This window comes from Notamacropus eugenii, chromosome 7 (genome assembly GCF_028372415.1).
Source record: "Notamacropus eugenii isolate mMacEug1 chromosome 7, mMacEug1.pri_v2, whole genome shotgun sequence".
NCBI classification, from domain to species: domain Eukaryota; kingdom Metazoa; phylum Chordata; class Mammalia; order Diprotodontia; family Macropodidae; genus Notamacropus; species Notamacropus eugenii.
The window spans coordinates 116,429,154-116,443,046 of NC_092878.1; the positions used below are offsets into that span (position 1 = coordinate 116,429,154).

At 37.5% G+C, this 13,893-nt stretch overlaps 1 protein-coding gene across 37 annotated transcripts in view; it reads right to left on the bottom strand.

The window, feature by feature from the left end:
• The window catches only part of ANK2 (ankyrin 2), a 763,693-nt gene that overhangs the window by 52,392 nt on the left and 697,408 nt on the right, over positions 1-13,893 (bottom strand). For 36 of the 37 annotated variants that reach the window (XM_072624644.1, XM_072624649.1, XM_072624647.1 and 33 more), the window contains 4 exons: positions 7,945-8,169; positions 5,051-5,205; positions 3,797-4,008; positions 3,201-3,405 (listed from right to left, as the gene is read on the bottom strand). In XM_072624644.1, the coding sequence (XP_072480745.1) occupies positions 3,201-3,405; positions 3,797-4,008; positions 5,051-5,205; positions 7,945-8,169 (797 nt within the window). Of the gene's footprint in view, positions 1-3,200; positions 3,406-3,796; positions 4,009-5,050; positions 5,206-6,189; positions 6,289-7,944; positions 8,170-13,893 lie in introns of all 37 variants that reach the window. The other variant, XM_072624664.1, reaches the window with a different exon arrangement.

Here is a 13,893-nt window from a genome sequence, read left to right on the forward strand (position 1 = left end):
AAATAATAACAATTACAGACACACACAAAGATTAAAGGTCAGGAAAAGCTCCATCCACAGGACTATGAGATGTTCCCATGCTTGAATTCATTACCTCAATCCTCCAATCCCATAAAATGGCACAATGTAAACAAGGCAATCCATGCTGCTACAGTTAACAAAGGGCTAAGATAGTTACAAGCCAAGGATCATTGTGATATCAGTTTCCTACTTAATAGTTTGGCTTAAACAATAATTGTTATTCCCTGAAGACTATGTTTGAATCACGTACATTTACCAATTAAACAAATTCCTGTCCAAAGTGGAAACTATTAATTTTACACCAGCAGAAGTGTTAATACATAAACATTTATAATTCTTTTCCTATTAAATAACGGATAGCATAATTAACCTTGCTGAAGATTTTGAATAAATATGAGAAAACTGGAAAAGGGACCCTCTTGAGCAAGAATCAAAACCAGAGTTTCCAAAATTCTGACAAGATATCTTATTGTGTGTATACTATGTCAAAGCAACTTATGATCTTAATCATCTATCAGTCAACAAGCATGAAATGCTTGCTTGCTTTGTCCTGAACACTGTGCTAAGGGCTGAGTATACAAAGAAAGGCAAAACATGTTCTCTCATCTGAAGGAGATTGAAGTCTAATGAAGGAAACATATAAAAGTGTGTATATATAAGCTATACTCCTATACATCAAGTAGATATTTAGGAAGTGCTAAAAAGGAAATCCCTAAATAACATTGCCAGAAAAAAAGATGCTTTTGAAAAAAGAACAGGAATCAGACAACTAAGAATACAGAAGCCATTGCCAATTAGCAATGACTTGTTAAAAAATAATAAAAATCAATAACCAATAAAAATGAGAAAATGAACCAAAAGCAATTCCAGCCTGACCTACTTATATGTTCTCTTGCTGCCCTAAATCTGAAAAGGACAAAAAAACAGATTCTCCTCATTTCCTAAGGATGTATAACTGATGTTAAGTCAAACACAATTTCCTTGCGAAAGCAATTCCTATTTTGAATATGAAACTATTTTTAAAATTATGTGGAGAAGAGGGGTGAATTATTGCCTAGAAGAATATGCTTTCAGAAAGTTTGGCAAGAATCTAAGTTAAGACAAAGCATCCTGAAGATATGTAATAATGAACTGGAAGGACAATAAAAATATTATTTTTTTCATTTGCCTTTTCTCAGTCCTCCTTCTTCTTGACATCTCTGCATTATACAAACCTGTTCTCCACCTCTTCCTTTTAGTTACTGTCTGCTCTCTGAGTTTTCATGACAGTGCTTTGCTGTGATTCCTTTCCTATTGGACCATTCTGGTCTCCTTTACAGGATCATCATTCACGATGCCTCCTGTGCATGGACATACCCTGAAGTCCTACCCTGAGCACCCCTCTCTTTTCTCTTTATATTCTTTTGATGATCTCCTCAGTTCTTATGGATATAACTATCATCTGTATATAGATGACTCACAAATCTTCACATGATTCTTTAGTCTCCATCTCCAACTGCCTGACATCTCTGCCTTAACATCTTAGAAGTATCACAAATTCCACAAGTTCAAAGTAGAATTCATTCTCTTTCCTCCCAAATATACTCCTTCTATAAACTTCCCAGTTTCTGTCAGTGGTACCTTAATTCTTTCTCATCACCCATGTTTTCAATCTTGGAGTCATTCTTGACTCTTCATGGCCAATCAATCTTTATAACCAACTCTTTGCTGAGTCTTGTTGATTTCACCTTCTCCATCATTCTTCTCTCTGTTCATACCACAACCACTCTAATTCACTCCCTCATCACTTCTTACTTGGACTATGACAACAGCTTCCTAAATGGTCCCTATGCCATCATATTCTCCTGTCTCTAACCCATCCTTCACTTAGCTGACAAACTTATATTCTCAAGTTTCACATCTGATCATGTCATTCCTCTGCTCAAGAAGATTCAGTGGTTTCCCATTGCCTTTCATATAAAATACAAACTCCACTGTTTGGCATTAGAAACTCTTCCCGAGCTCTTTCCAGACTACACACAAATCCTTTCCACACATCCTGTGTTCTGGCCAAACTGGCCCATTTTCTCTTGCCCACACATTTCATTCCATCTCTTGACTCTTCCTTTATACAGGCTATTCCCCTCTCCCAACCCCATGCCTTGAATGTTCTTTCTCCTGACTGTTACCTCCCTTCAAAGTCCATATTCCATCTCCTTCAAAAAGCCTGTCTTGTTTACCCCAGTTGTTAATACCTCCTTTGCTATATGTTTGTTTTACCATAAATCCTTAATTTACTCATCTGTGAATATGTTCTATCCCCTCCAGTACAGAGTAAGCTTCTTGAGGGCAGGGACTGCTTCATTCTTGTATTTCTATCCCCAAATCCCAGTGCTTGGTCCTTAGCAATCACTTAATGTTAATTCATTGGTTGATATACACAGGTATAAAAGACATAGCACTTGCAAAAATTACCATTTTGTATCATTTCTGATTGCCTTTGCAAGAGGCTTGTACAGGATAAAAAGGGATAGATGGATTATGACCTGTACCACTGGATTAACTATCCCATCCATCAAGCAATGGAACCCCAAACACCTCAAAGTTGTTTGCCTGATTTTATTTCTTTCAAATGAGTTAGTGTTATGTGGATACAGGGTATCCACATATGAGATTTGTCTAAATCTATATCAATAATAAAATAATAAAATTATTATTATACATAATAAAATAACAAAATTATTATTATACATAAAATTTAAAGTGAAAAAGGGGAAAATTTCAATCACTAATAAATCTTTAACACTGAAAAAATTAATTCTATTAAAATTATTGGTCATATAGACAAATCTAAAGATGGGAAAGATTCTAAATCGGAAAATTTGGCTTTAAAAAACTGAGAAACAGATCACTGTAATTACTTTTTTTTCCCTTCTGAGATATAAAAGAAAGCCATCACCAGGTGATGACTAATTAACATGTCTTTAGTCCACGTTTCTATAGGAGTTCTTTAATTTTGTACTTACCTGCCTCGTTGTTGCGAGGATCAGATTAAGTAATAATTGTCAGGCACTTAGCACACTGCCTGGTACATAATAAGTACTAAATATGTATAAGTTAATATTATTCAAATATTATAAGGCAAGCAGAGTCAGCACTTTCATGCATCTATCATAAAGTTGGTCATCTTTCTAACTCACCTGTTATGCTGCATAATAACCTTAAAGTAGGTGTGTCACCCCCAAAACCATTCAGCATGCCATCACTGGAGGCTTTGGGGACGGGAATTGTCATTGTGATTGGCTTGTGAAATTTTCTTCTTCTGGGTTCCAAGGTGACTATTGGGCTGAAAGTAGCTTTATTGCCCAGGATCTTCCTTATGAGTTCGCTGTGCATAGGTTGGGCCTTTCCAAAGTGGGGGAAAAGCATTGAAAATAAAATTTAACATTGAATCACATTATTCAACATCTCTCAAATCCCTCCCTTCAAAAAAAACCAACCCTCCAACATTTTCCTTAACATTAGTTTGACTTCTGAAATAATTTTACAGAAAGCTTCATTATCCAAAATTCACATATTTTCAAAGAGCTTTGTGATTAATTTTATATTACTGAGTGTACATTTAATAACTGCAGATTAGCACAACCAAATTTATATAAGAGATAGTGCAGCATAGAATGGTCTGGTGTGCCATGGTCCATGGGGTCATGAAGAGTCAAACATAACTAAATGACTGAATAAAAAGAAAAATACCCAAATTCGTCAGAGTTGTTGGCATCTCAAATGCTATATATACCTGCAAACCAACACGAATCCGCTTTGTTAGTGCCCCCTCAGGGAAGACAGCCTGCACTTGGGATACCACAGTACTGCTTAGCACACCTCCCTCTGGTCCAATCAAATTGCTGTCCTGTTTGATACGGGACACCACTGCAAAGTATTGTGGGAAGTCTCGAGTGATGATGCGACATATCCGCTTCTTTTCCAAATCTTCTGGGCTATCAAGCACTGAGACAAGAAATGATCCATTTTTACATAGCAAGGATATCTTAGAGAAAACATTCTAATGAATTTGGACCTGTGAGAATATTCTAAAGTAAACAGAGGTCCCAGGAAAAATGAAAATAGAAGACTCTCTCCACCCTAGCCTAATGTGTATTTTAACTTTCTGCTTCTAATGGGAGACTTTAAGGAAAGAATGATGACCTTAACATTATTCATGAAGCCAAAAGAGTGATGATGCCTTTAAAAATTTCATTTTACAAATGAGGAAATTGAGGTTCCAGGAAATTGTGACTTTCCCATGTTCACCATAGCTGGAAAATATCACAGCCAAAGAATTCAAACCCAGGTCTTTCCTAACCTCCAAATCTAGCACTTTCTCCTCCATGCTGAAGTTTTGCAGCATATCATTATATTATAATATCAATATATTATATATATTAAGATACATATTATCTTGGAAAATAAGAATCATTTCTTTTTAAAGATTATAAAGTAGATCTGTCCAGTTCATGGAAAGTTAATGAACACTGAAAAATTGTATCCATCTCCTAAGAGGAAACTAAATCTGTAGAATGAGACACACTTTGGAAATGACCAGTGTGAGAATTTGCTTTATCCTGACTGTATGTGCATATCTGTCTAAAAGTTTGTTTGTTTGTTTGTTTTCTTTCTAGGAAGTAGAGAATAGAAAAAATAAATATCTGTTAATTTTTTAAAAGAAAATTTAATTAAAAAAGAAACTGCTTTAGGGCAGCTAGGTGGCACCGTGGATGGAATGCCAGTCCAGAAGTCAGGAAGACCTGAGTTCAAATATGGTCTCAGACACTTTCGAGTTGTGTGACCTTGGACAAGTCACTCAACCCTATTTATCCCAGTTTCTTCATCTGTAAAATGAGCTAGGGAAGGAAATGGTAAACCACTAGAGCATCTTTGTCAAGAAAACCCCAAATGCAGCCACAAAGAGTCAGACTGGGGAAAAAAATGATTAAAAACTTCTTTAATATTTTCATCTTTGCCTCTTTTTTAAACTCCAACAACTCATTACCTTCATCCATGCCATTAAGGATTTCATTCAGTTCATCTTCTGTGTATTCACAACAATGCTCTTTCCAGCTGTCCCCATTTTCACTTCGAAGAATCACCAGTTCCCTCTCCTTTCCTCGAAGGGCGGCAAAATGAGGGATCTCCACAATCACAGGCCTGGTACAGCAACAAGCATGTTAAATATAGGTAGGAACGCCCCAGAGGCAAAGTAAGAAGTCCTATTCTGTCTGTTCCAAAGAGACCTGGAATAACTCTCCTTCTAGTGACAGGCACATCGAGGATGGTTCTTAGCATGAGGAACTACCCCCACCCTCCCAAGCCTCAGGCAGTTGTTGCCTATACTGTGAATGCAAATGTGCATCCTGGACCCATCATTTCATAATTATATGGAAAATACATTTAATCAAATAAATTTGGGGGCAGTTCTACAATTTCTACTTATCTTGAAAACGTTTTAAACAAGGTACAGGGTGGCAGACAAGAAAGGACAAATGGTTGTTTAAGAGGGAAAATGACTGGCTTGTATGCTTCACAGGTTGATGTACTTAATTACAGATAGTATGATGTGGAAAGATTTCATTATTTATGGAGAGTCATGCATTCATGGATTGCTTGTATTTTCTCCATTCAAGGAAAAAAATAGGCATATCTCCACAATATGAAACTAACCAATGGGAATGATCAACTCTGCCCAATTGTGTCATATGCCCATTACCAATATGGATACACTATCCCATAGAAGATATTGGCTTTTTTTAAAACTTTATGCAGTCTTAGCACGCAAGGTTTCCTTATGGTTTCTGATTCAAATCCAGGTTGCTTTGCTACAGACTTTACGATCAATCCAACATCATAAATGGCACATAGTACAACTAGGCAGATCTCATGCTTGAACGGAAAAAAAAAGTCACAGAACTTCAAGAAAAAAAGGTATTAAAACATATCACTCAAAACACGACAACAAAAAATAACCACATACCACAAGAGTCAGAAATGGCCCGCTAAAGGTAGATATACAGAATTTAAATCATATAGAGGGACAATGTCATGGGCACAATGACATAAAGAGAAATAATATTGCAGAAGAAAGAGAAGAATGGGAGGGCCAGCAACCATCAATTTGTTTTAAGTCGCTCCTACCCAAGGAATTTGGTTCCAGGAGGCCCCAGCTGAAGGATTCTGCTGACCAAGCTTTCTCCCTCATTAAGTGGGGGAGGAGCCGTTGGCAGGTGAAGTTTACTGAGTACATCCAAAGCAGCAGTGAAAGAAAGAACATAAGTAAGCTTGATTTATTTCTTTTTATCCTCCACAGAAACCAGTGTCACCATCTGATCAACAGAGTGGAGTAAGTTTCACACTGCTTTTGGCTCTGCCCCCTCCACTACTCACAAGGCCAAGTGAACTGAAGCCCAGGTGTACAGTGGAGGTGCAAATGTAGTGGGAATGCATCTCTTTTGGTAGTCCTGTCACTATCCATTTTCATTGCTAGGACACTCCCCCAGAAATTTACCCCATGGGAGAAGACCAAGCTGTTAGGAATGCTATAAAAACTCTGACTCTGGAGAGATGGTTCAGATGAGTTTTCATGGATATTTCTTGACAGACTTAAGAGGTCAATATAAAAAAAATGGGGGAACCAACTGAGGGTGTGAGAGAAGAAAAGGGATTGGTGTGGAGAAAGATTAACCAAGGATTGACTCTAAGCATTAGAGAAATTTATGACTGAACCCAGAATTGGCCAGCTATTTTGCTTTGTTTATATTTTAAGGGATCCGGAAACCGGCTTCTGTAATTGGAAAATACAGATAAACCTATTTCCAGTTATGAAAGTTGTTTGATGCTTTGAGATCTGCACCAAATCTCAGAGCTTCAGAACTGGCTGGGTTCTCAAGCAGGAACACTGGGTGCAGCAAAGATCAAACTAAGCTAAAGGGACTCATGATCCCAAGGCTTCCTTCCCAGTGTTTCAGGCTTTAACAGGTAACGACAGGACTTAAATACAATTGATTCGTTTCAAAACATTTTGAAACTTTTCCCTTTCCCCCAGTTTCATTCTTTTGCCAGTTTTCAGCAGTTGCTATTCATTCTTTGGCACCTTGGGATAATGCCACTTCATATAATAGCAGCTGGACAAATAAACAAAAGACAGGAAAAGTGCTGGTTTCGGTTCAAAATTGCTAAAATGAGCTTGGCAGTGGTTAGTCTTGATCTTCCAATGTTCCTGTAAAATAAGACTAAACAAACTGCCACAGTAATTCTCAGGCTCCAAGTTGCAATTTTGATTGGGGGATGAGGATATGGGGAGTGGTTTGAATCACAAAGGCTCAGTTATTTGGAAATCCTTAGGAAGAGGTTCTTAACCTTTGTTTTGCATTATGGATCCCTTCTCAGAATGAATGCATAAAATAAAACACACAAGTTACACCCCAGCACGCCCAAATTTTTTTAAATGCTCACAGATCCCAGGTTAAGAACCCTCATCCAAAGGTAATATGATTTTGCACCTGGAAGGTCCATGTCCAGTGATTCAGTTACACCTAGAGAAGACTTTAACATCAATTTTGGATTTGTTCTTTTTGCACTAAACAGGTATGATTTAAATATAAAATACTTACCACCAGGAAGAACATGAATTTCATCTTAGGAGTCCAGCAACAATTATGACATTGAATCAACCCATTACAAAAATAATGAACTTTAAAACTGCCATTGGAACCAAAAGTGACCACTTGAAATTATAAGGCATTCACAATCAAGTTCCCTTTGTTATGGTATGACGCCCAATGTCTGCTTCCAAGCTGGCGCAGTCCCATTTTTAGCTTCATTTCTGAAATCTCACTTAGAAGAAGTAAGGTTTTTCATGACTGACAGAAAGATCCACTAAAAAACGCTTACCCAAGGAACTGAGCACCAGAAGGTCCAACTTCAATCAGACGGCTGGCCAGGCCCTCTCCTTCTACCATTGGAGGCATTGTGGCCAGTCTATGGCGTTTGACTAGTCGACAAGTGACTCGTGTTGGAGCAGTACATTTCCGAGGTGGAATAATAATCCTGAGTCCATTATGTCTGCAGCCACGCATAGCGCCACCTCGGGCATCCACCATAAAACTAACCAGGAAACTAAAAATTGAAACAGATTAGATGCATTTGCAAAATACTGGGTGTATGTTTAACCCTGCTGTTTTAGTATTCTTCACTTAATTTATTTCTTCCAAATATCTTTCTTCCTAAATGTGAACAATAAATGCCACCTGCTTCTTCCCTTAGATACATTCAACAAATAATTGTTTTAATGAGTAAACCTATTTTGCACCAATGCCTGGGATCCTTGATGCTTTGTACCAATAAAAGGAATTGTACTAATTTGTGTTGACAATGATGACATCAAAATGTCAGATGGGAAGAAAAATATGACTAATTTAAATGAGAAGGAAGTGGAAAACAACTTCAGCACATAGCAGTGTATTCTTATTCTGCTGTAAATGAATGGGTCTATCTCCAAAATCTAGGTCTTTTTACATGTAAGTGTGGGTATGTGTTTAAAGATGGCCCCTTTGAAAGACTACATTTAGATAGGATGTGAGTGTAGTCCTTTGAGGACATAAGATCTATTAACATTTAACAGGTTGTTGATACAATCTGATTTTCTAAAGTTAGATCATGTCCAACTCATCATCTTCTATTAATCAGAATTTCTAGGCTCAGATCAGTGCATGCACAGGCTTATTTGACAACCTCAGATTTTATGAGCATTACTGATAAGTTTTCAAACTCAAGCAAAATGCCAAATTTTGATTAGATTCTATTAATTGGTTCAAATCTAAACCTGCCTTTACTCTCATACCTTTTGTAATCTACTTCCTTGATTGAAACCATGATGAGAAAAATAAGGAACATTTTTAATGTTAATTTCTTCTATTACATATTTTGGCCTAATTATGATATTCTTAAAGTAGAGATTTAAGAAAGTTGGGACTCATTTAGATGTCAGTAAGGTTTTCCCATAAAGTAGACTAAGCTAAATGGCTTATCCCAGCTAATCACTGGTCAATATAAAAACATCCCCATTCTTTCTGCCTTGTTAATATTTCATGAAAAGATCTAGAATAACAAGTTGTCACTCATGCGAGGAGAACTTAATTACTTTCATGTGGGGAGTTGAAGGGAGAGAGATTCACTAGCCTTTATTTCAAATAACCTAGTTTGATATCACTTATTCCATCCTTAGCTTTTGTCTGTATCTCTCTGCCACGTGTTTCACACCTTTTCTATTTGTTCAGTAACAGCACTTAAACAAGGATCTTACATGTATACAAACAGGTAAAGTAGCCATCCCTTAAACAGCCTGCCCTTTAAAAAATAATTTCTGATTGCATCTTTAAGAGGTTTGCTTGAATATGAAAATCAGAATGCAGGTGGTAGGGATATTACAGGTTCAACTAGTAGCATAATTATGGCAGAACTGCAGCAGAATCATCACATCTAGATATATCCATGACAACAGTTTAAACTGAAAGAAATCTCATAAACATAAATTATATAATATGAACACAACACATTTATGTTATCTTTCAGGGCATACCAGAAAAGAAACGTTAGCATCCAGTTCATATTCAAACACACAAACAAACCTCATTCCACATGCTGTCAAACAGAAATCCCATCGTTGGTTACAAAATGGATGAGGAGGCACTGTGTGCCAGTCTGAAGTATGTCATGCATAATGAGACCCCATGAAGAATTGTGGCAAGACTTCCCACACATGCAGCAGCCAACCTACCACCTACCATTCATTCATTCATTCATTCCCAGCCCTCTAAATTTTTAGTGTGAGGTGTAAACTGGGGAGTACAATCAATAGCTCAGTCCTGAAGGGTTGATGTTTCTTTTCCTTATTAAAAAACAATAAGAAAATGTTGGCTGCTTTTCATCTCTTACTATTAGCCCTTAAGCACGAGCCTACGATTACTTTTTTTCTTGTTTGAATTTTAACAAGACTCTATGACTCATAAGAATGAACAAAAATGATAAAGATTTTAACATGTATCCAAAATTTTCCATTTTCCCCCATCTCTGGCTGTGGTATTTGTGTGAAGATTTGCAGTGAAATTCAAATCTTGCATATCCATGATTATATTTATTAATGTTTCATCCAGTGCATCCTCTGTGATTATACAATGCTGCTAGCCTTTACAGGATTGCTAAGACTTTCTCTGTTCTCATGTTGTGGCATCATCTTCTGTCATCATTAGAGTGGCTGTTAATATGAATTGCCATCATTTGAAATAACTGTTTCGGTGTACTTACGAGCCTCATTCCATATTGATGCCTTTCTGTGATATTTGTGATCACAAGTTAATGTAGGAGCTAAGGTATATTACCATTCCTAAGTGGAATGCATTAGATGGATTATTCCTCTCTTCTAAATTCTTTTCCTTTCTAGCTGCTCCAAGTTTTTCACTTTTTAATGCCCCTACAAGGACACCATCATTACTGGAGTCTTTTATATTCCAGACAAATGAGAAATATATTGAAATAAACTAGAATAATCCTGCTCTCTTCAAGGTCACCAGCAACTTCTAATTGTCAGATCTAGTGGCCTTTTGTCAGTTTTCATTTTTCTTGACCATTCTGAGGTAGTTGACCACTACCTGCTTCTGGTTAGTCCACTTACCTCCTCCCACCATCTCACAGTGCATGCTTTCCAGACACTGCTTTCTCCTTATTGTCCTTCTAGCTCTCTGATTCATCTTCCTGGGTGTCCTTTACTGGTTCACTTTCCTCTAAGTGTAGATGCTCTTCTGCCTTTGTTTACCCTCTCCTCTTTCTCAGCTGTACTATGCCTCCTGGTTTTATTACCCATCCTCATGACTCCATTTACCACTTCTATGCAGCAGCTTCTAAATCTATATGTCCAATCTTAGCCTCTCACCTGAATACTAGTTTCATGTTTCCTACTACCCTGTGAATATATTTTCATATAGATGGAAGCAGGGAAGGTAATAAACTTTTATTAAGTACCTCCTATGTATCTGGCACTGTGCTAAGCTCTCAAGAAATATTATCCTATTTGATGGTCATAACAACTTTGCAAGGTATGTTCTACTATTATCCCCATTTTATAGATGAGGAAACAGGACAACAGAGGTGAAGTGATTTGCCCAAGATCACACACCTCCTACATGTCTAAGGCTGGATTTGAACTTGGATCTTCCTGACTCCACGCCCAGCCATTTATCATCCACTGTGCCTCACCAGCTGTTGGCTCACTGTTACCTCAACTCCAGACGTACAAAGCTGAACTCAGATCATGCTCCCCAAACCTGCTTGTCCTCCTAATGTCCATGGAAGTACTACCTTCCCAGTTCTCAAGACTCAAAACTTCTCAGTCACCTCTTTGAAAATAGGAACTGTTTCATTCTTTGTACTCATATCCCCAGCACCTTGAAAAAGCAGCTTGCAAATAGTGGGTTACTGAATAAATGCTTTTTGATTGATCGACTGGATAATCTGTGTTTCTTTCCCTTTCATCACACTACTCATTTAATCAGCTGCTTTTAAAATCCCGTCAAGCCTGCCTTGAGCATCAGCTTTCCCATCCCATCCCCTCCTCTCTACTCAAACTGCCACTGTAATATTAGTTAAGGTCTGCAAGTCCTCTTGCTTGGCCTTCTGTTGCTTCTTTAATGATATTTCTGAATCTCACCCATATCCTGTCCAATTCAGCCTTACCACAGCTATACACACAGCCCCCTTTCCCTTTTACATCTCTGTATATTGGCGTATGCCCTACCCCATACCTGACAAGCATGCTCTCCACACCAGTGTTGTCATATCCTCTTCCCTCCAGACTCAATTCAATAGCTACTTCCTCCTTGATACCTTCCCAGATTCAAATGAAAATAACCTCTCTCTCCTTGCATTCTCTTATACCACTTACTTTGGACTTTTTCCTTTCTTTCCTATCACACTCTATGCTACTTCACTCTTGATTGAATATATTCTGATTTTGTTATTGTGTTGAGTTGTTTTAGGCAGATCTCCCTCTTCCTGACCCAATTCTGGGGTTTTCCTGGCAAATATACTGGTATGATTTTCCATTTCCTTCTCTAGCTCATTTTACAGGTAAGGAAACAGAGATAAACAGGGTGAAGTGACTTGCCCAGGATCACCCAACTAGTAAGTGTCTGAGGCCAGATTTGAACTCAGGAACTCTGATTCAGAGCCCAGTGCTGTGCACCTAGCCTTCTCTATACTCTGATTATCCTTGTAAAATTATACAATCTCCTTTAGAATTTGGGCTGTTCCATTTCTTCTTTTAGCTTTGTAACATCATCATCTAAGAGTGCCTTACATAGGTATATGGCATATATTTGCTGGGGTAGTTTGTGGTCAGGTCTGTTGTAAAAGCTGTGTGTGTGTGTGTGTGTGTGTGTGTGTGTGTGTGTGTGTGTGTGTGTGTGTGTGTGTGTGGTGATGATGATGATGATGAGGATGAGGATGAGGATGATGGAATGATCACTAGACAGGAAAGAGAACAGAAATAGATTTGTCATTGGTTTTGTCTTGACCTAAGGCAAATCTCTTCACCATTCTGGGCCTTGGTTTCTTTGTATGTAACAAGAGAGTGTAGGCATTGATCAACTCAAAGGTCACTTCCAGCCCTAAACTTTTTGGGGATTCCATGAGAAAAAAGAAAACTTGACTCTTTAGGGAGCATGGGAGAGACAATGTGCCATTGTACATCCAGGGATATGATTTGTGGCTCTTCAGTCACTTCAGTCATATCAAATTCTTCATGACCCCATTCTGGGGTTTTCTTAGCAAAGATACTGGAGTGGTTTGCCATTTCCTTCTCCAGTTCATTTTACAGATGAGGAAACTGAGGCAGAGGGTTAAGTGAATTGCCCAGGTCACACAGCTAGGAAGTGTCTGAGGCCAGAACTGAACTCAAGAAGATGTGTCTTCCTGACTCCAAGCCTGGCACTCTATCTACTTCCTCATTAGCTGCCCAGGGATATGATACTGCATTAAAATTCAAAATGTATAATAATAAAAAAAACAGAAGATAAAGAGTATGTCCAGAAAAAAAGGATATAACAAAATATTCTTAAAAGTCTAAGGTATAAATCAAAGAAAAATGAATAGGCCAGCAGGAACCCAGATCCAGGTTCTGCTTCTGATACCAGTGTGACCTTCAGCAAGGTCTGGTACAGACTCACTTAGCCTCTCTTTCCTGATCTGTAAAATGAAAGCGTTAGCCCCAAAAGAAATCGCTTCCAGTTCTAAATCTATGATCTTAAGATCCTAGGTAGGGACTAAGGTTATTGCTATATCTAAATAAGAAGCTATATAAGAAAAACCAGTATGACAAGGAAAAGAGGAAATAAAATGGGAAAAAAGAACAATTTTTAAAAAATAATTGAAGTCTAAAAAAAGGGAATGCTAATCCAGATTGGAAAGGAATTAAAAAAAGACTGACAAATGAAATCAATGAATACTAGAAGTAAATCAGGTGCTAAGTGATAAAAGAAATATCAAGTAACTGAACTGATTATACAGATGAATATATGCGAATATTTGCATGAATTTCATGTATAACATAAAATATAAAACTACTTTTTATTCAAAAGTAGAATGAGAAAAGAGTGTAAGAAATATTAAAGAAAGCTACCTGTATCTAGATGCTGATTTAAGAAGCTTGTTAAAAGTAAAGAAATGCATTTATCAGATAATATAAACATTTTAAGATAGACTTTAAAGGGTTATTTAGAGCTTTTTCACTGAAAAAAAAGAGGGGAAACTACTAATGCCACTACACTTATAGATAAGCAGTACAATTAG